At 39.5% G+C, this 22,627-nt stretch overlaps 1 protein-coding gene across 6 annotated transcripts in view; it reads left to right on the top strand.

Annotated features, from left to right (window-relative positions):
• UTRN (utrophin) overlaps positions 1 to 22,627 on the top strand; it is a 431,410-nt gene that overhangs the window by 69,312 nt on the left and 339,471 nt on the right. For all 6 annotated transcript variants that reach the window (XM_078383278.1, XM_072995753.2, XM_072995759.2 and 3 more), the window contains exons 8-16: positions 317 to 432; positions 1,315 to 1,469; positions 6,027 to 6,230; positions 8,111 to 8,292; positions 10,334 to 10,484; positions 11,763 to 11,882; positions 12,002 to 12,103; positions 16,879 to 16,986; positions 18,425 to 18,604. In XM_078383278.1, the coding sequence (XP_078239404.1) occupies positions 317 to 432; positions 1,315 to 1,469; positions 6,027 to 6,230; positions 8,111 to 8,292; positions 10,334 to 10,484; positions 11,763 to 11,882; positions 12,002 to 12,103; positions 16,879 to 16,986; positions 18,425 to 18,604 (1,318 nt within the window). The remainder of the gene's footprint in view (positions 1 to 316; positions 433 to 1,314; positions 1,470 to 6,026; positions 6,231 to 8,110; positions 8,293 to 10,333; positions 10,485 to 11,762; positions 11,883 to 12,001; positions 12,104 to 16,878; positions 16,987 to 18,424; positions 18,605 to 22,627) is intronic.

The raw sequence follows: 22,627 nt of genomic DNA, 5'->3' as shown, positions 1-22,627 counted from the left end.
TGTATTACTATTATGATAGGGATGAATACCTGGGTCTCATACACTGATAATTTTGGCCATCTGGTTGACATCTCATAATTATTGTCCTAATTCCAGAGCCCATGAACCTGTAGTTTCTTAAAGTTTTCTGTGAAACAGTTACAATCAAAATATGCATGGATCTTTTTGTCCACATATGTAATTATAGAAGGCTGTGCACTTGTGGTATTTGGTACTAATTATGTGCAGTGATACAAATACACAATTTATGAGATTAATGAATATGTAGTTCCTCATTCTTTTTCCTCTTTGTACTCTTCCCCGCTTGTGTTTTTAGACCAGAGCTCTTTGGCTGGAATAAAGTAGTCAAGATGACTCCAACTGAAAGACTGGAACATGCCTTCAACATAGCAAAAAATTACCTGGGGATAGAAAAATTATTAGACCCTGAAGGTACAGTATGATCATGTAACTCAGTGCATGTAGTGTGCTTTGTTTGGTTTTCTGTGTTTGTTTTGCATTTAAGCTAGCTACATTATCATATGTAAAAAGTGTGATGTTATCATACGAAGCATCCACACCAGAATCAAAGAACATGAGAGACACTGCAGACTAAAACAACCAGAAAAATCTGCAGTAGCTGAACACACCCTAAAACAAACTGGACATGAAATTCTATTTCAAAATACCAAAATACTGGACAAAACCAGCAATCATTACATCAGACTGCACAGGGAAGCCATTGAAATCCACAAGCACCAGCAGAACTTCAATAAAAAAAGAGGAAAGTTTGAAACTCAACAAAACTTGGCTCCCAGCTCTCAAAAGTACAGCGTGCAAAAGGTCAACAAACTCTACCCAGCCACAAGGACCGGGGATCACTACACATAAAAGACCAGCTAATGACACCCATCAACCACAGTGACAGATAATCTCTCCTTCTTATCACAACAATACACCCACAACAAGACACACTAATCTCCCATCTACAGAAAAAGACAAAAGGCCATCTCATAGCCATAAATACTCCACTCCCAAGCCAACTACACCAGAGCACAGAGTGCTGTCCTGTGAAGATGCCGGTCACAGAGACTGGCGAAATGTTAGGAAGAACAACCTTCAGAACATGGCCAAAGAGCCCGAAAAACCCACAGCAGCCATTAGATCCTGGCCGTGAAAGTCTTCGTGAATACATTAATTTAGATAATTTCGCAAAAAACCACCTAGTTTGATGACCCTGAACTGAAGATAAGAGTGAATGCATATGGCTCTGGGGATGTTTAAACTTGAAAATCCATAGTATCCAGTAAATAAATATCAAATTTGTCTTTTCAGATGTTACTGTACAAATTCCTGATAAGAAATCAATTATTATGTACTTGACCTCCTTGTTTGAAGTCCTTCCTCAGCAAGTTACTATGGAAGATATTCGAGAAGTGGAGACTCTTCCAAGAAAATACAAAAAAGAATGTGAAGAAGTGGACATACAGGTGACATGTTCTACTAACTTCCCATTTTCCTCTTACTGTAAAGTCAGGTTCCATTTCAGAGTTTCTTCCTGGACAATCGTCTTTGTCTTTATTTATTGTAAAGCCGGATAGCAAGAAACTGAAACAAACTAATTCTTTACTCCTTTTCTTAAACTATAGCCTGCTTCTTTCAATTCTCCTTCTTTGTAATTCATCTGCTACACCTTCCTTTGCTGTGTTCACTTGTGTTATTACTTCTTACCATCGTTCCTGCCAGTGTTTGGACATTTGTTGTGCCATCAACCCTTCTTCCTTATCAGAAATATTTACAGTTGTTCTGAGTTTTCTTGTTCTATTATTTCTTTTTGTAAACCTACCTTTTTTATTTGACAGACACTTCCGCTCTTTTGCTTTTATTCAGTCTTGCCCTACACATCCCCTTTCTTAAGCACACTTGTTCTCTTTCAACATATTAAGCCAGAACAGCATGGCTGCTATTATTTTATTATTTCATTATTTTCTGATTTTTTGTATATATTTATACTGTTTTTTAAGAGTGGTTTAATTTCTGTTTATGGTTACAGCCTGATTGGCTGTGAAGCAATAAAGTGTTTGTATTCTTTCAGTATATTTGTTTTCTTTCTATTGTTGTTGTTTAGTTGCTAAGTCATGTCCGACTCTTCGTGACCACATGAACCAGAGCATGCGAGGCCCTCCTGTCTTCCACTGCCTCCCTGAGTTTGGACAGATTCATGTTGGTAGCTTCGATGATACTGTCCATCCATCTTATTCTCTGTCATCCCCTTCTCCTCTTGCCTTCACACTTTCCCAACATCAGGGTCTTTTCCAGGGAGTATTCTCTTCTCATGAGATGGCCAAAGTACTGGAGCCTCAGCATTGGGATCTGTCCTTCCAGTGGGCACTCAGTGATTTCCTTCAGAATGGATAGGTTTGTTCTCCTTGCAGTCCAGGGGACTCTCAAGAGTCTCATCCAGCACCACAATTCAAAAGCGTCAACTCTTCAGTGGTCAGTCTTCTTTATGGTCCAGTTCTCACTTCCATACATCGCTACTGGAAAAACCATAGCTTTGATTATGCGGACCTTTGTCGGCAAGGCAAGGTCTCTGCTTTTTAAGATGCTGTCGAGGTTTGTCATCACTTTCCTCCCAAGGAGCAGACGACTTTTAATTTTGTGACTGTTGTCAGCATCTGCAGTGATCGTGGTGGCCAAGAAGGTAAAATCTGTCACTTCCTCCATATCTTCCCCTTCAATTTGCCAGGAGGTGATGGGACCAGTGGAGATGATCTTAGTTTTTTTTTTTTTAATGTTGAGGTTCAGACCAGTTTTTTCATTCTCCTCTTTCACCCTCATTAAAAGGTTCTTTAATTTCTCCTCACTTTCTGCCATCAGAGTGGTATCATCTGCATATCGGAGGTTGTTGATATTTCTTCTGGCAATTCCGTCTTGGGCTTCATCCAGTCCTGCGTTTCACATGATGTATTCTGCATATAAGTTAAATAAGCAGGGAGACAATATACAGCCTTATCGTACTCCTTTCCCAATTTTGAACCAATCAGTTGTTCCATGTCCAGTTCTAACTGTTGCTTCCTGACCACATATAGGTGGTCAGGCACTCCCATTTCTTTAAGAACTTGCCATAGTTTTTTGTGGTCCACATAGTCAAAGGCTTTTGCGTAGTCAAAGAAGCAGAAGTAGATGTTTTTCTGGACCTCTCTGGCTTTCTCCATAATCTAGCACATGTTAGCAATTTGGTCTCTAGTTCCTCCGCACCTTCAAAATCCAGCTTGTACTTCTGGGAGTTCTCGGTCCACATACTGCTGAAGCCTACCTTGTAGGATTTTGAGCATAATCTTGCTAGCGTGTGAAACGAGTGCAAATGTACAGTAGTTGGAGCATTCTTTGGCACTGCCCTTCTTTGGGATTGGGATGTAGACTGATCTTTTCCAATCCTCTGGCCACTGTTGAGTTTTCCAAACTTGCTGTCATATTGAGTGTAGCACCTTAACAGGGTCATCTTTTAAGATTTTAAAAAGTTCAACTGGAATGCCATAAGCTCCACTGGCCTTGTTGTTAGCCATGCTTTCTAAGGCCCACTTGACTTCAGTCTCCAGCAACCATACTATCTGGGTTGTCCAGGACATCCAGTTCTTTCTGGTATAATTCCTCTGTGTATTCTTGCCACCTCTTCTTGATGTCTTCTGCTTCTGTAAGGTCCCTCCCATTTTTGTCCTTTATCTTGTCCATCTTTGCACAAAATGTTCCTTTAATATCTCCAATTTTCTTGAACAGACCTCTGGTTTTTACCTTTCTAATATTTTCCTCTATTTCTTTGGACTGTTCATTTAAGAAGGCCTTCTTGTTTCTCCTTGCTATTCTTTGGAAATCTGCATTCAATTTTCTGTAACTTTCCCTACCTCCCTTGCATTTTGTTTCCCTTCTCTTCTCTGCTATTTGTAAGGCCTCGCTGGACAGCCACTTTGCTACCTGACTAGTCCAGTGGTTTTTTCCTACTTTCTTCATTTTAAGCTTGAACTTTGCTATAAGAAGCTGATAATCAGAGCCACAATCAGCTACAGGTCTTGTTTTTGCTGATTGTATAGAGCTTCTCCATCTTTGGCTGCAGAGAATATAATCAATCTGATTTCAATATTGCCCATCTGGTGATGTCCATGTGTTGTTGGAAAAGAGTGTTTGTGATGACCACCTTGTTCTCTTGACAAAACTCTATTAGCCTTTGCCCTGCTTCATTTTGGACTCCATGGCCAAACTTACCTGTTGTTCCTTTTATTTCTTGACTCCCTATTTAACATTCCAATCCCCTATAATGAGAAGAACATCTTTCTTTGGTGTCAGTTCTAGAAGGTGTTGTAAGTCTTCATAGAATTGTTCAATTTCAGTCTCCTCAGCAATGCTGGTTGGTGCATAAACTTGGATTATTGTGATGTTGAATGGTCTGCCTTGGATTCGTATTGACATCATTCTATCATTTTTGAGATTGTATCCCATTACAGCTTTTCCCACTCTTTTGTTGACTATGAGGGCTACTCCATTCCTTCTACGGGATTCTTGCCCACAATAGTAGATATGATAATCATCTGAGCTGAATTCGCCCATTCCTGTCCATTTTAGTTCACTGATGCCCAGGATGTCAATGTTTATTCTTGCCATCTCCTGTTTGACCACATCCAGCTTCCCAATGTTCATAGATCTTACATTCCAGGTTCCTATGCAGTATTTTTCTTTGCAGCATCCGTCTTTCCTTTCACTTCCATGCACGTCCGCAGCTGAACATCCTTTCAGCTTTGGCCCAACCACTTCATTAGCTCTGGAGCTTCTTGCAATTGTATTTCCTCTCTTGCCCTGCTGACACTCATTCAACATTTTATGAACGTTGAGTGGGCTTAGTCCTCACTGGACTCTTTTTGAGGCATTCCTTCGTTCCTTCCCAAGGGCTTTATTGATATATCTATCTCAAAACTCTTTCTGTCTCATATAAACTCAGTAAAGGAGCCACTGCCTTGAGTTTGCAAGGGCTCCTTATGACAAGACATTGTGGAAGTTGTTAATTTAAAGAGTTGCCATAAGTCAGAGTGACTGTATGCAACATAACAGCAAGAACAAGTTTCAGATGCCCCTGCCTTTATGTATCCAGAGTACAGATACTCCCCCTTAAAATTATAAATATATATTTATATGAGATCATATTAAGGATAAAGGGTTTCCTACATTTTTGTTTCTTTGATTTAACGTTAATTTTAGTGGTTATAAATTTAGCATTTCTATGCTTGTAACATAGATCTGACAGTCTTACTCTCAGATGGTTCTTCAACAGAGTTTAAATGTATTTTTGCCTATAATTATACATTTGAAAAACATTTGAAAAGTAGTGATATGGAATCCTGAAAATTGGAAGCAGTGTTACATCTGCAGTACAGTTTCCTTCTATTTCACTGTCCTAGATCAAAGCACATGCACCTTAGTCAATCCGAGCATCATAGGACTCTGGGGGCATCTCTGTAAGGTCTATTATCAACAGCTGAGGCCTTAATTGTTGGCAGATGTATAAGTTTTTAGCAAAACTTGTATTTACTAAAACTGTTTGCCTTTCATAGAAACTGACACATAACCATTTTAACTGATTCACGTACAGCATAAATTTGACACAGGGGAAGGCTCCTGTTACTGTTTGCAATAGGTGTCACAGTATATGCCCCTGCCCTACGTCCTATATGTAAGATTTGTGCTTGAGGATGTAAGAAGTGGACCTCAGTCAGATGTTTCTGAGCCCTCAGTCAGATGTTTCTGAGCCTCGTGGCGCAGTGGTTAAACCGCTGTACTGCAGCTAAAACTGTGCTCACGACCTGGGGTTCAAATCCCAGGTAGCCGGCTCAAGGTTGACTCAGCGTTCTATCCTTCCGAGGTCGGTAAAATGAGTACCCAGCTCGCTGGGGGGGCAATGTGTAGCCTGCATAATTAAATTGTAAACCGCCCAGAGAGTGCTTGAAGCGCTATGGGGTGGTATATAAGCAGCACACTTTTTTGCTTTGCTTTCTCAGAGTGCAACATCCGAAGAGGACTATGGAGGTTCCAGAGCAGAAACCCCCAGCACGGTGACAGAAGTGGATATGGATTTGGATAGCTACCAAGTTGCTCTGGAAGAAGTTCTCACATGGCTGCTTTCTGCTGAGGACACCTTTCAGGAGCAGGAAGACATATCTGATGATGTTGAGGAAGTTAAGGAACAATTTGCTACACATGAAGTGGGTATTTGGGGTCTTTGTGTATCTGTGTGGTGGTTCAGTAGTTGTACAATAAATTTTGTACCATGATTACCTTGACCAAATGCAAAAAAGAACAGGGTTCCTGTACCATTAATAGTTGTATGGAGGGGCAGGGGAAATTCTGGTTTATGTTTTTTTGCAGAAGTTTTACCTAGTGAAATTCCTTCTTTTGCACAATAGTAAAGTAAAGGTAAAGGAAGCCTCCCTCCTTTAAAAAATATCACAAGCATGCCATCCTGAACATGCCCAGTCCTGTCTGAATTCAGCAGCTAAGCAAGATCAGGCTTGGCAATTAAATGGGAGACCACCAGATCTCCAGGTAAGGCTAGAAAAAGAATTCAGCCTGAAACCCTGGGGAGCCCCTGCTAATCAGAGTTGACAGTTCTTGGTCTAGACTCTAGAGGGACTAATGATGTGACTTTGTATTCAGATAGCTTCCTGTTTTCATTTACCCTCTTTAAAATGATGTGTCCAGCTTTCACATGAAGAAGCAGGCATGAATAAAGAAGTGCATTCTGCTCTCATTGGTGGTCTTGAAGCAGGGGCTGGGCAGTCACTTACTGGAGAGGATCTTACTCCGGATTTCCTGCAGTGCACAGGACTTAAGACATCTACTTGGAATTGCAGTGTACATTTGGAGTAGAAACAGGGTTTGCACAACCTTGAATGAAGATTGTCTCAAAATATTTTTGTTGGTAGTGCGTTTTTTAAAAAGAAAAGGAACACTGGCTAAAATGATGTGTTTATAATCTTGTGCTGAATTTGTTGAAAGGCAGCATTTTACTAATAACATTCTAAACTCACTGGGAGGTGAAACTGGTAAAACAACTCCTTAAATATCTCTCTCACTTTGAAAATCCTGTTAGGGTCACTCTAAGTCGGTTTTGACTTGACGGCCCAGAACACACCTACCTGTTACAGCAAACTTTCCCTTCCATGTCATATACGTCTTTGGAAAGATCATTCTTTGTTCATTAGGTGCTGCTTAGAATTGGTGTCTAAAGTATCCCTACTACTTGGAAGCTGATTTAATACAGTTTCCATTTAGTGGCCTTTCCTTTCTTTGGGTATTATCACATTATTGCAGTCAAAGTCCCCAAATGGCAATGACTGCCAGCAGCATTCAGAGATTTACTATACCTCTTGGGCATTCACAGTGTGATTTTTTTTTTCATGTGCACACTTTCACCCCTTACCCAGACTCTGACACATGATGATAATAATGTGATCGGTCCTTGTGTACAGATCTGTTGTTTCCTAACTTGCAGTTTTATGATGAGACTAATTTGGATAGAGATTGTGATATGTGGGGAAAAGCTGTCTAAAAGTTTTGCTCCCCCATGGTATCAATTTGGATCAGATCCACTGAGGCTAGTATTTGCTACAGGAGGAATTCAATGTGCATTCTTCTTCTGAGGTAAATAATGGCTTCAGGATCAAGGGGGGGCCATTCTTGTTTTGGGTTGTGATGTGAGCAAAAAGTTGAAGTTTCCTGATGTGTATCAGAAACACTGGTGATTTTTTTAAAAAGAAAAACTAGCAGGCAAGGGCTAATGGTATGATTAATCTCATGTCTACTTTGGCAGTGAGTTTCAAAAGCAATTTATTACTCCACATTTGTGGCTGCCATTCTCAAAACAAAGCCTTAAGGATGCCTCAGCCATAGACAAATAATTGTATTTAAGAACAAAAAGTCCTTTGTGTTTTTGTGAAGTTTTATGGTGGCAAGGGCTTGTGTCTTTGAGGTTTCCAGCTTATTTTTTCCCCATGTTGCAAGGTAAATAAATATATCTATTTATTAGAATGCTTTAAAATTCCATGTAGCTATTATTGATCTGATCTTATGAACTTTTTCTTAGGCTTTTATGATGGAGTTGACTGCACACCAGAGTAGTGTGGGTAGTGTGCTTCAGGCTGGTAATCAATTAATAGCCCAGGGCAATTTGTCAGAGGAGGAGGAAAGTGAAATTCAAGAACAAATGACCTTGCTGAATTCTAGATGGGAGGCTCTCAGAGTGGAAAGTATGGATCGACAGTCACAGTGAGTGCCATGCTTAACACACAAGTAATGATGTTCTTGTTATAAGAATACATGTCAACCCCACCCCCATGTCTTGAACAGAAAATTTTAAGTAAATGTAATATATCACAGTACTAAATTCATTTTCTTGGAGATGGATCTGCATGAGCTCAGCAAAGAGAAGATCGAATACCACATTGTTCCTTGCTTGGAACACCAATGTTAAATATGTGGTTTGTTTTCTGAAAATGTGGTGTTTCAGTTACTAAGTTTCGTATATGGGTATGCGTTCTTCTAAAAGATAGTTACTGTTAAGCTGGTATCCTATGGGGCTTTGACCAAGTGTGGTAATGCAGGATGCCACTGCTCATGCAGATGTGGATGTTGCGCAAGTGATTATCTCCATGAGGAAAACAAGTACCTGCCATTACTGTGCTGGTGAGGCTTTCTGCTCAGTGAAAGCTTAGTAGGATGCTCACCTTTCTGAATAAAATCTGTTGATACGATTAAGATAAGCAACGCACCACCCTGGCTTATGGGTAGGATGGGGCTTGTGTAGATCCAGAAAAAATAATAGAAAATGTTGTGGTAAGTGGCATTAGGGCTGTGCTGGGATCTTGTGATGTACAGTATGGCAGTATAGGGTTTTCATTCCATTTAGATCAGTGGTCCTGAACCTTGGGCCTCCAGATGTTCATGGACTTCAACTCCCAGAAATCCTGGCCAGCAGAGGTGGTGGCGAAGGCTTCTGGGAGTTGTAGTTCAACAACATCTGGAGGCCCAACATTGAGGACCACTGATTTAGATCACTGGATCTCAGAAAGCCCCCTCTCTGGCTAGTGTTATGCAAGTGCCAACTTTCTTAAACTTGATCTCTTTTTGGCTTGGCGGCGGCATGAGAGGATTGAGCTGCCCGTTCAGCAGAATCTCAATTGACTACTGGTTTTAGTTTCTGAATAAAATCTGTTATGGAAGAACTAAATGCTTTTGTACATAATAATACAAGGGCCTGTTCTGACTGAGATTCTCTGAGTTGTGCTGCTATCAACTGAATCTCTCAGCTGTCTGTCTCTTAAACTGGAATCTGATGCCAGGAACAGCTATGGTAGAAGAAAATGTAAGAGCTTGCTCTTACACATTAGTGATACAGAAGCATAGCAAGTAGACCAGAACACTCTGAAACCCCTGGCGTGGAGCTAACATTCTCTGCATAGTAGGCAGATATCTCAGGCCCACAAAGACATTGGCAAAGACAAGGGCAACATAGTATGCAAGATGGCTTAAGTATCAGGGCCAAGGGACATAAATTTGGTGGGGGGTGCAGAAGGGAAAAAAAGAGTTTTTGGATTATGAGGCAGTTTGACCTTGGAAGAAAATCCATTCCCATTCTGGATTGCCAAATGTTTTCCATATGTATCTTAGAAAGAACTTGAATTAGGGCAGTTCCTGATGGCACTGTTCTCTACAAAATGTAATGAAAGCAATGCGCTTTTAATTGGTGATCAAATTAAGTTTTTTTTTTAAAAATGACACAGGATGCCTTCCAGCATTGTGCAGCTGTATTTCTGACATCCCTTCCACTTCTCTCACATCCCCCTCCCCTCCCCTTCTTTGGGGTTCCTCAACTTGTGGAGCAAATTTGGTGTTGGAGAACTGTGTAGAGAGGAAGAATGTGTTGTGATAGTAATATCACGAATGCTCAGACATTTTCAGTTTTTATGCGCACAAATGCAGTTCAGTCCTATTCATGGTTACTTGGATGTAGGTGCCATTGAATTCAGTGGAAATGACTTTTTACTAGATATGGCTAGGCTTTTAGCCTCCTTATACAGCCTTCCTTATGCTGATGCACTTACACCACAAGTCTATACACGTCTGCTCACTTGTATATTCCTTTTAGCTTGGTGGAGCTTATTTTACACCAACCTTAGGAGGTTTCCCTGAACACAGTGGAGCTCACGTCTGAATAAATATGCACTGGGTTGCATTGCTGTTTTTATGCCAGTTTCCTTTTGAGCGTGGCATTGAAATAACTCATGGTGTGTTTTTTTGCCATGGGCAGCCTCCATGATGTATTGATGGAGCTACAGAAGAAACAACTGCAGCAGCTGTCCGGCTGGCTGAGTGTGACAGAAGAACGCATTGAAAAGATGGAATCTCAGTGCTCAGTGGAAGACTTGGAGACATTTCAACAGCAGATGGAGGAACATAAAGTATTTTTAACCTCTTTTGTACCACACATAATAGGAAATAAATATTTGTAGAAGTTCAGTTTTCTTCATTGTATATGTTGTGGACATGTTGATAGAGAAACTTGTCTTTTCCAATAAGTTTTGGATTTCCTTGTGTGCTTCTATGTAATGTTATTTTAGAGTCAAGCACATAGTACGACACAGCATGAAATATTTTTTATATATTGATCTTGTTTTGTGCATTCCATATTCAGTTTGTTCTAGTCACAGTGCACTGGTTCTTAACCTTGGGTTACTCAGGAGTTTTGGACTGCAACTCCCAGAAGCCTTCACCACCAGCTGTGCTGACTGGGGTTTCTGGGAGTTGCAGTTCAAAAGCATCCGAGTAACAAAGGTTAAGAACCACTGTTCTAGTGGATGCGTTTTACCTACTTTTGAGAAAGTTTTTTGTTTGGCAAAACTATATTTTCCTGCTAGTTAAGATTTGCTGCAGAGAGAGGACAAAATCCTGGTACTTGAGTCAATAGGGATTTGTTGAATCAACTCCTCTGTAAGTTCCATTTATTCAAATAGGCCTACTCTAACTGTGACTTACTATGCTAGAGAAAGTCACAGTTATAGTAGGCTCATTTGAATCAGTGGAACTTAAAGGGGAGGTGGCTCAACAAATCCCTGTTGATTCAGTGGGTCTGTTCTAGTGCAACTTATTATGCCAAGCAACAGGATTTCAGCCAATGTGCAATTTCCCCCATTGTCCCATTCCTAAATTACAAATAAGCATTTTCTTTAATGCTCGCTGTGTGGAATGAGAGTGAAACTTGTCCCTTGAACCATGATCAAAGATAAGGTGGTATTAATGAAAATATTTTAGCCTAATTGAAAAGTTAAGGCTCAAAGAGAGGGAAGAATTTTTTTGAGGGACTGCTGATCTTGGCGTGTTTTGAACAGTTGAAAAGTAATTATTCAAAATGACTTGTTCATTATATGTAAAGTGTTAGTTACTTTAATTTATTGAAAATTGCTGTGCATTTTGCAGTCCGAACTTCTCTTCAGTTTCTACAAGTCTGCTTGTCTCTAATCACATGCTGACCAGAGGAATTAATATCATTGCTGTATGTCTTGTTATAAGGGGATATGCTCTTATAATTAGCACCCTAGAAACATATTGAGAGTTTAGGGTGATTGTGTATGGGCAGAGTGCCTTGGCTCATTAGGAAAACAGTTGCTTAAACAAAAGATAGTGTATACAGTTGGCTAAAGGAGGAACACAGTGTTATGTTTGGCCTTTATAAATTTTAGGTACTGCAAAATGACCTCGAAGCAGAGCAGGTTAAAGTAAATTCACTGACTCACATGGTGGTCATTGTCGATGAAAACGGTGGTGAGAGTGCCACAGCTGTCCTGGAAGAACAACTGCAGGTGAGTGAGTGGCATGGCACTTTATGATTGTACATAATACATTGACGAACAGATTGTAGATATTGCTGTGCCAATAAAATGATTCAACAGTTGTTCAAAAGTTTGATTTATTTTTTCAGAGGCTTGGTGAACGTTGGACAGCGGTCTGTCGCTGGACTGAGGAACGATGGCTCAAAATGCAGGATATTAATATCTTATGGCAAGAACTGTTGGAAGAGCAGGTGAAGTGTCTTTATTTTATTCAATGCATATCTTTGCTATTTCAGTCTACTTGGCGAAAACTTAAAACCTTTTATATGAATCATTTTCTAAAAGCAGTGCCTTAGCAAAACTTCCTGGTATTCTTAACCAAAGATATTTAAAAGACACATTGATTTTCTTTTGAAGTTAAACTTTTATTTTTTAAAAAAGTAATAAAGCTAAATTTAGCCTTCTGTATTGTCCAGAGTCAAGTTAGGGTACATGTAGAGTGAGCTGTAGTGATCCATTTCCTGAAAAGAGAAATACTACCAATTAGTATTCTTTGCTTATGTTCTCAACAAATCTTAGTGAGAAGTGATATCCTGTCTCAAATAATTTTCTGTTGCATCAGCGTTATAATGAAGATTGTAAAGTGAAACAAAACTGCATTTTATATTTAAATCGAAATGATCTGTACTACTTGGTCAAAGGGGATTTTAAAAAGTTATTTTGGTTCAAAAGAGAGACTGTGAAGACATTGCTAGTTTTCTGAAGTAGACAAAAAAATGGGAGACTTTTTGTCTTGTTTGTCAAGATAGCTTATGAGGAATGTCAGTGTTTCAGAAATGTATAAGAAGATATATAAGCATTCTTTAATAAATTGTGTTTCTTTTGCATTTTTTTTTTAAAAAAGCTGTCATATATATCTGTCATTTGACCAACTTGTGATTCTTGAGATTGGTGGAATTTACATTGCCTCTGGCTGGTTGTCAGCTGCTGCTACTTAGAAATGCACTCATGTTGTGGCCTGAGTTGGCACACTTTTATTTGTACATGTGAAAGAGTCCTTGATTCGTGCAGTAATTCGCTTCAGGGAATGAACTCTCCGAATGATGCTTGTGGAAGTGTTTGAATAACATTTGCTGTTTTTGTAATTTTTTAAAAAAATTGAAGAAAAAGAAGTGTATTTGTCTGTGTAGTATGAAATTCCCCCCTTCCAGGTGTGTTAAATAATTATAATTTGTTAAGGATGATTTGTAAGATCAGGGTGCAGAACATTAGCTGCTAAAGACTTTGGTCTTGTTTGTTGCCAGTAATTGGTTATCTAGTTGAGTGGAGAGTGGTAGACAGCAATTTGCTTGCTTCTCTCCCAAAGTATAAATCAGGTTGTTAGATATAAACAGTGGCTTGTAAATTACTGGATAAACATAGGATTATATTTTGGTTTAAGATAACAGAAGCGTTGAACAGAGTAATATCAGCCCGTCTCTGTAAGTAGGCAACACTATATCTATGTGATCATTGGCTCTCCTGTATACACTCTTGGTCCTGCTACAACTGCATTTTGATCAAGCACAGCTGAATTCATCAACTTTCAAATATGATATAAATATAAGAGGATACAATAAAACTAATAGCACAAGTAATCTGTTGCTTTGCTACATCAAGGATAGGGAAGTACTTCATGTTTTCATTTCTGTAATACACACCTTTCCTCCAAAATGTATATTCATGCTACCTTGCTTTGAGACATTTGTTTGTGAATTTTTTAAAAAAGCTTCATTTCTATTAATTTGTGTATACAGTTTCTTCTACTATACATGTTTTTGCAAACATTTCCTCCTAATATATGTTTTTACATGTGAAGTTTCCTCTAATGTACAGTATGCATTTTGAACTTTCAATGGAAAAATCCAGAGAAGTTCAAAAATTAAACTTGCATATGTATTTGATAGTCATTTTGGAATGGGGTTGGGCCATGTAGTTTATTTATTTATTTAACTTATATGCCGCCCACACTACGCAAAGGTCTCTGGGCGGCTTTGTAGTTCTGCTGTGATCCAAATGAATTTGACCTCCTTTGCCATGTAGTGATGGCACCCTAATTAGAGAGATCTGTCTGTGGGGACTGTGAAGAACAGGTTTTGCTCTTTCTGAAACGGTATCAGCAAAGGCATTGTTTTGTTCACCATAGAAGGCAGTGGGTATATAGGAGAAAGTTACAGGGGTGCTTTGGGTGAATGTTATATCTGCTTTTCACACTTGTCAAGCCTGGCCTGTCTCATATGTGGATTTGTCCTGAATCTGTGTCTTTGTTCAATTTCTCTTCTGAAAGAGTTTGGGGTGGCATTATAGTTTTGTCAGTTGTGTTGGGCTTAATGACCTGCCAAAAGTTACCTGATGATTTTTATTTCTTCTGATTTCAAGTAGCAGTTTATTGGATAGAGTTGAAGGAGTGATTGGGTCCATTGATTTCAGTTTCCCTTTAGCTTGTAGAGTTGCCCATCTCTCGCACAAGCTCTGAGAATGAGTAAATAAAAATGTTTGAGTCCTCCTAGATTAGACAGTGGAACATCTACTGTAGTATCTTTTTCTTTTTAGCCATTATGAATCAGAAGCTTCTGGGAAGCCCACAGAGGAGGCATGAAAGCAATAATTTATCCTGCTGTTGTTCTGAGCAAGTGCTACTTGGGGCCGAACTAGGCTTGAAATCAAATGTATCTTTGTATTTCATATGTAGTATTTTTTTAAAAAAATGCAAATGGTAACAATTAAAGGATGGCTGAAAATTAATGAGATCAGAGCAGGAATAGAGAGATAGTATTTCCCTTTGACTTAATAATAAAAAGACTCCATATTATAAGACTGCTTATAATATGGATTGCTAAAACTTTCTGTCTTTCCCAATCCAGCAAATCTGTGGGCTACTCTATAAACCCCATCTGAATGTTTATAGAACCTTCTTTCTCCATTGTATGTCATGATATCACACAGATTCAATGGCTTTAAGATCAAGCCTTTTCGCCTCCTGTGGTTGTAACATCCTGCCTGATGAAGAGATCTCAGAAAACTTACCATATTTTTCTGTGTGTAAGATGACCCAATGTAGAAGACAACACCCACTTTTCTAACCCCAAATTAGAAAATTTGATCGCTGCTTTCCCCTCCACTTCCTAAGCCATGCGGGGCTTAGAAAGTGGAGGGGGAAAGCAGCTGTGATCCTGCAGCGCTTCCCCCTTACTTCCATTTATTAGGCGACCCTCAGTTTTTAGTCTAAAGATTTTAGATAAAAGTATCATCTTATAAACGAAAAAATACGGTACATACTTTTGGTGTCTTTTTCATTGCCTAATAAAGATATTATCCCAGTATGGATTTTGGAATATACTTTATGGTCAGGACAGCTACCTTTACAACCTTCTGCATCAGCAAGAAGGCTCCCCCATTGATGTTAATAAGAGGGTGCCTCTCTTCCCTAAGGAAGCATAAGATTGAGATAACCACATGAGAAAAAGAAACAAATACTATAAATCCTACAGTACCTCCATTCCAGATAACCTGGGTATGATGCAGTTCATATTTTAAAAAGGCTACAAATTACATATGAAGATACATTTAATAGTGGCAGTTTATAAATAAGCAGCATTGAAACATAGAACCTGGAGTATATATATCATCATGATCATGAGCTATTGGTACTCTTTTCTTCCATTGAATTGTGGAATCCTCTGACAAGTTTCTCAATGTCAGAATTAAAGTTTGTTAATCATATAATGAGTTAACAGTGTACTGTAGATTTTTTTAAAAAAAAAACTTATGTGGTAGTTGGAAAAGTAATTCCAATTTTATCAGTTAAATGGAAAAAGAAGCAATGATCTCCCAGAAGGTGTGGTTAATGTTGATGTTCTTGCAAAATCAGAGTATACCAAATCATAGCGTAGTGGTTTAGTAATCTGGTTGTGGAGCCAGAAGTTGGGAGTTGCCTCTTTAGCTTCTGTAGCTAATGTTAGCAAATGTCCCAGTGTGCCTCTTTGACAGGGGATGGACTTAATGATCCATAGGGTCCCTTCCAGTTGTGCAGTTCTAAGATTATGTTGGTAATTATAATGATGGTGATTCAAGAGATTATTTCAGTCCCTGATGTTTTTTTTAACCAGTAGTGATTATAGCTTTTCCTTTTAAGGAAGGAACTTTTGATAGTGACGTTAACAAATACCAATGATCCAAGTTGACAAGTGTGGGTTGGAAACATCTGAAAAAAGGTGCATTATCTTTAACAGGAGTGTGCAGTGTCACATCCTAATTCACTTCTGTAATTTGATTTAATCTTTCATCAGGAGTATAATTTCTACCTAATTCTAGGGACTGAAATTATAAGAAAACAGTTCAGCCCTGCCAAATGCACTAATAGTTTATATATTATTGGGGTGCTTTAAGGCCTGGTTAGTGGACTAAAGACCATGGTTTGGATAGGTTTGCTTTTATGTTAATTATCTAAGGGAAAATAAGGTTTCCTGCTGGAATAGAGGATGAGACAGGCATGACCTTCTGAATAGGGGGCTTTCAATGAACTAAATATAAATGTAGAAATTCAGACATTTAGTTCTGGAATTAAATTCTGCTTGGAAAAATCTGTCTGGATTTCCCTGGTGTTATTTGCAATTCTTTGTATTATTTTGGCACATTAGTCAACTGTGAGCTTATAGAGAGCTTCTAGTATTGACTGGATTTAATTTTAGCATGTTAGCGTATGAATTTCTAGCAACAGAGCTTGTAGATGACATCCCACATAAAACTCTGGCTACAAAACTGCTCCTACCAGTTTGAGTGTGTGGGACACATTGTGTTGAGAAACAAAAGACAGCCTTTTACTGTAGCTTTACTGTAGCGAATGCCAGCAAAATGGACCAAAACATTGAAGTGATTCCAAGGTAGTGTTGGAATTAATGTACTGTGATGATGGTAGTGATTAACTAATTGCAGGAGAGTTGTGTAAAATATTCTCCCTCTGGTGTATTTTCTTCTCTTTCTGTAGTGCTTATTGAAGGCCTGGCTAATTGAAAAAGAGGAGGCTCTGAACAAAGTGCAAACAAGCAATTTCAAAGATCAAAAAGAGCTTGGCATGAGTGTTCGAAAGCTGACAGTGAGTATTACTTGCTTTACATTCCAAGCTACCCTCATAATCCTGAATATTTGTCCTAGTGCCAACTTGCCATCTCTGTAGTGCTGAAGGATCATCTTTGTCCCATCCTTGTACTAATTTCATGGTCCAGCAAGTTCTTAAATTACTTTTTGAAGACATGGGAAAATTCTCTTGAGGTTAGTCTCTAACCAAGAAATGCAGTATGAAAATTACAAGACCCTCAAACATTTACAAAAGACATGGTCAGTGCAGGCAAGTATCCTAGATAAGGGTACAAAGTGTAAACAGTTATTTCAGAAAAGGAAGCATGATTGCAACAGGCCAAGATGCACTTATGTGGATATTAAAAAGGTAAAGGTTCCCCTTGACATTTAGTCCAGTCGTGTCCGACTCTAGGGGGCAGTGCTCATCCCCGTTTCCAAGCCGTAGAGCTAGCGTTTGTCCGTAGACAGTTTCCGCAGTCACATGGCCAGCGCAGCTAGACATGGAACGCCGTTACCTTCCCACCGTGGTGGTACCTATTTATCTACAGTGGTGCCTCGCTTTACGAGCACTCCGTTTGACGACGAAATCGCATTACGTTGAAGATTTTGCGATCGCAAAAGCAATCGCAAAATGATGTTCCCTATGGGGGAATTTTGCTTTTTGATGATCGGTTCCCTGTTTCGGTAACCGATCATCGCAAAGCGACCATTTTCGGCCAGCTGATCGGCGGTTTCAAAATGGCCGCTGGGTGAAAAACATGGCTGCTCGCTGTTTTCTGGCATGGATTCCTCACTGCACGGGCAGCGAAAATGGCCACGCTATGGAGAATCCTCGCTGGACGGTGAGTTTTAAGCCCATAGGAACGCATTAATTGGGTTTTAATGTGTTTCTGTGGGCTTTTTAAAATCGCAAGACGACATTTTCGTTCGACAGCAATTTTTGCAGAATGAATTAACGTCGTCATGTGAGTCACCACTGTACTTGCATTTGCATGCTTTCGAACTGCTAGGTTAGCAGGAGCTGGGACAAGCGACGGGAGCTCACTCCGTCGTGTGGATTCATCTTATGACTGCTGGTCTTCCGACCTTGCAGCACAGAAGCTTCTGTGGTTTAACCCACAGCGCCACTACGTCCCTTCCATGTGGATATTAGGTTTCTGTTAAAGAGGCAGGAAGAAAGTGTAGAGTAGGAAGTATCTTCAAGGAGTAGTGAGTTGCTCCAGAATATGTACACCTCATGATCTCAAGCTTTCCTGAGTTATCAAGCAGCCACAGCTTTCATCTATCCAAATGTGAAAAGGCATGGTCCTGTAGTGAAGCAAAACTGTGGTTCAGTAATGAAGTTCCCAACAGCTAAGTGAAGCAGGACCCTTGCTACAAAAATATATGCACCAGTTTTCTCATGTTCCTCTTTTTCTTTAACAAAATTACCTTGTTAACCTATTAACCATCAGATCCTGAAAGAAGACATGGGAATTAAACGACAGACATTAGAGCAGCTAAATGAGATGGCCCAAGATGTCACACAGCTCCTTAACAGCAAGAAGGCATTGAAGAAAATTGACAGTGATCTGGAAGAACTCACACAGAGGTGGGACAGTTTAGTTCAGAAGCTTGAGGATTACTCTAATCAGGTACCATATAAATACTATCTTCGTTTCTTAGCTTCCAGCTCATATTGACAAAAACATGAATATTGACCTTAAGAAATCTGTAAGGGAAAGGAACCTGAGCCTGTTTTGATTTACTTGTTCATGTAATGGGTGAAGCATTTTGGATAATGGTGTTTAGAGAAGATTGTTGGGTGTCTAGATAAGAATCCCTTAACATTTCAAAGTAGACTTGACGTTTGCTGTTAATTGAAAAGTGTTGTATAATGTGCCAGATAATTCAGACAGTATATTTGCTTGCTACTACTTAGGAAAGAATTCTTGAAGAATTAGAGAAGAAAGACTAGAAGATAAATGAAAAAAGTATACTTAAAATGTTGAATTTCTATTAAGGCAATGGAGAGGGTGAAAGAAGTGTTAAGAATTTTAATTTTCCAACAAGTGTGTGGGTGTTTATATGTACATGTCTAGAAAGAGAACATAAATCTGCAGAAAATGCAAAAAGATGAAGTAAGAACTGCTGAATAGCTCAGTGGTTTAGTTATATGGCGGTGGAACCAGAGGTTGGGAGTTCAATTCTCCACTGTGCCTCCTTGACAGCTCTGCTTTTCTAAGATAATTGTGATGCTGCTGATGATTGAAAATTCTTCAGAATTTGAACAGAGAAAAATATAGTGTGTTAGTCATAGTACGTACCAGAGCCTACTGTTACACATACTGAAAGAATTACTAGCATGCTATGAAATCTGAATTAATCTTACAGCTCTTGTTGGCCCAAGACTGCTTGATCATGGACCAGGCTTTGAGCAGCCTCCTCTGTACACATGAAATAATTCTGTGGCTCTGCTTTCTTTTACCGTATTTTTCCGTTTACAAGATGACCTAAAGTATAAGACCCCCCCTTTTCTAATCCCCAAATTAGAAAATTTGCACGCTCGCGCCCCTTTGATCCTCCCGTCCTTTCCTGGCTGCGTTTCCCACATCCTAAGCCCTGCGGAGCTTAGGAAATGGGTAACGCAGCCATGAAAGGGCAGCACGCTCATGCCCCTTTGATCCTGACACCCTTTCCTGGGTGCTTCAGGATCAAAGGGGTGTGACTGCGCTGACCTTTCACGGTTGCTTTACTCTGTGGCTTCGCAAAAGGCAGGGAAAGCGGCTGCCTGCCATGTATAAAACAACCCTCAATTTTTGGTCTAATTATTTAAGTAAAAAGTCCTGTTTTATACACAGAAAAATAGGTAGTTTATGATGTAAAGTTTCTTTCTGCACTGGTTCAAGTTCGATTAATTTATTTAATCCCTCACAATTAACCACATGGTATATTATTTACTCTTGGATGGGTTGTGGGGATTTTTTAAAGGCTATCTGCATGTTCTTGGTCAGGACTTTCTTCCCTCTAATCAGGAGACACATCCAGATCATTGGCTTGTGTAGAAACCCAGACTCTTCTATGATTGGTCAATGCCTTCTGCTACCTTCTAGTGGTAACTGTTTCTAGTTCTTAATGTAGCATGCTTCTTGTTTTAATTGAGGAAAAAGAAATGTTTCTAATCTGTAGAAGTTGGGGCCCATACCTCTGTGTTCGAACACATGCTTAGCATACGGACATACCCTGGTTCAGCCCCGGCCATTTCCATTTAAAAGAAATAACAACTGCCCAAGATGGTAAAGTGTTGCTTTGATTCAGAGCAAACAACATTGGGCATTTTGAAATATAGTCTGACATGGAGAAACTATTTTGCTCTGCTATTTGGGAGATTGTTAGAGGCTGTAGTCCTCCAGAGTAACTTTTCCCATCTCTAGATTTGGTTTAAAGCAGGGGTGTCCAACCTTTCACCTTCCCTGGGCCACATTAGAAGATGAAAATTTGGTTTGGGCCGCACATAGATTTGGTTTGGGCCGCATGGGGGGCAGCCCTAGCCGTCCTCCACAGCCTCGCTCCAAGCGCGCTTACCAGCAGCTGTGATCTCAGACAGCAGAGGCTGCCAGCTTTGACTCCGATGGCTTTATGGGGCCGGGAGGGGTCCACCTATTTACGGGGATGGCGCAATGCAGTCACACAGCCCCCCTGTCCCATCCCCTCCCACTCCTTCCTTCCCTCTCTCCCCCTCTACTGTTGTGACATGCCCCGGCCACATTCCAGCTGCAAGCGCCGGCAGTGTAACTTGAAACTTTGGAATTTCTTTAAAAATAAAAAATTGCACTGGGCTGCATTACGAGCTGACCTGGGCCACATGCGGCTCTTGGGCCGCGGGTTGGACAGGCCTGGTTTAAAGCATCTTCCTAAATTTGTGAAAACTGTTTTAATTTGAACTAGGTGAAAGAATGATTTTTTGAAAACAGCACATTTATACACTCCTGAGGTCTTTCAAACAAATGTATGTCTAGTCACTACACACTCTCAGAAAGAATTTTGAGATTCCCAAAGCAATAACATTTTCATGAGCAGATGAAATAGCAGGCAAGCAGTAATTCCAGTTAGACTAAAGTTTGGGATTTTTTAATCTAAATCTTGCTAATGCTAGATATAGTCCCAACTTCCTATAAGACTCTCGGGAAATTCATGCTGTCCTTTATGCCAGATTCAGAACATCCAGATTGGTCACAGAAGCATTACTGTATATGAATATATAATAGATGTATAACATGAATATATGACAGAAATATGTTCATCCAGGTCATGTAATCATCAAAACACACCCACTAATTATAAACTGTAGGAGAGGACCCTTGCAACTTCTTGGGAGACTTGGTCCTTTGTATGGATAACGTCTCAGGTGCACTGGCATAACAGTTATATAAAAATACCTCACATACCTGCCCTTTGACACATTAGAAAGAAAATGAACCACATAATCAAACTTTTTTCCTGACTGTGCAACCATAAAGGGTTAAAAATACTAATTAGGAGGCTTCTGTCTTGTTTTTCTAGAAACAGATTTGAAGAAAACATAGTCCTTTAGATGTTTTTGGATAATGCCTCCCACTAGCTCTGTTCAGCATTGTCAGTGGTAAAAGATATTGAAAGTTGCATTCCAGCTTTCACTTGAAGGCTGTGCATTCCCCATCCCTATATGTTATAGAGCATCCTTGCCACAATGTGTCCCACAGACTTGGGACATCAGATGCTGCAAGAAAGGGAAACAATATACTGTATACATAGAGTTGTGCTGTGAAAATAAGCACAGGATTTGCTTTCTTTCTCTTGCATTATAACAAGCTGTTTTGCAGTCTATGAAGGCCCACGTTTCCAGTCCTCAAGCTTTGTGCTTTCATTTTTTTCCTTTGGCCGGTGTTTTTTGTTTTGTTTTGTTTTGTTTTGTTTTTTGCTTTGGCTAGCATCAATCTAGAAGAATCACCAAGTGGGAACAATAATGCTTGGAGTTCCAGTAGTCTCTTCTGAGGAGTCCAAAAAACCAAGCTCCCTCTTGTTTCTCTGTGACTCCCTTCTCTCATTCAGCCTCTAACAATTTATTCAAAGTTTCAGGTCTTCATAGTTATCATCATCTAGTGGTCCAGAACAATGGGCTACTCTCCCTTAGTGGTTTGAGACCTGGGATGGCCTACATGTATGTAGATCAGCCTCGGAGTTCTTGTACTTTCCACTAAGGTTGATCTTGTTGACAGGTGACAGAGCTGAATTTCTACAGTGGTGGTTTCATACAAATAAAATTTCTTCCACTGACAAATCTGATTGGTCACTGTAGGCAGACTCTAACTTAATTTTTATTCTGCCAAATATGATTTTATCAGATATTTTTGTTACAGTGTTTGAAATCTTGTTGCACAGTTACACAAAAGGCATAAATTTTGTAAGAGAATTATAAGTTAAGAAATCTCTGTAGACCTTATCCATTACATGCTGAGTCATACTACCTGGCATGCAACAGATAATGTCTGTGGAAATTTCTTAAGTTATGGTTGCTTGCTTCCAAAAGTTACTCCTTTTGCAATAGGATTTTGGCCATTGTCAGTTATTCTATTCAATGCTTTTACTGTAAACTGCCCTATAAAAGTATATAGGTATTTACTATAGAGGTATTTGCC

The sequence above is a fragment of the Pogona vitticeps genome, chromosome 1 (assembly GCF_051106095.1).
Source record: "Pogona vitticeps strain Pit_001003342236 chromosome 1, PviZW2.1, whole genome shotgun sequence".
Classification (NCBI taxonomy): Eukaryota; Metazoa; Chordata; class Lepidosauria; order Squamata; family Agamidae; genus Pogona; species Pogona vitticeps.
This window is presented reverse-complemented; position numbering and strand designations above follow the sequence as displayed.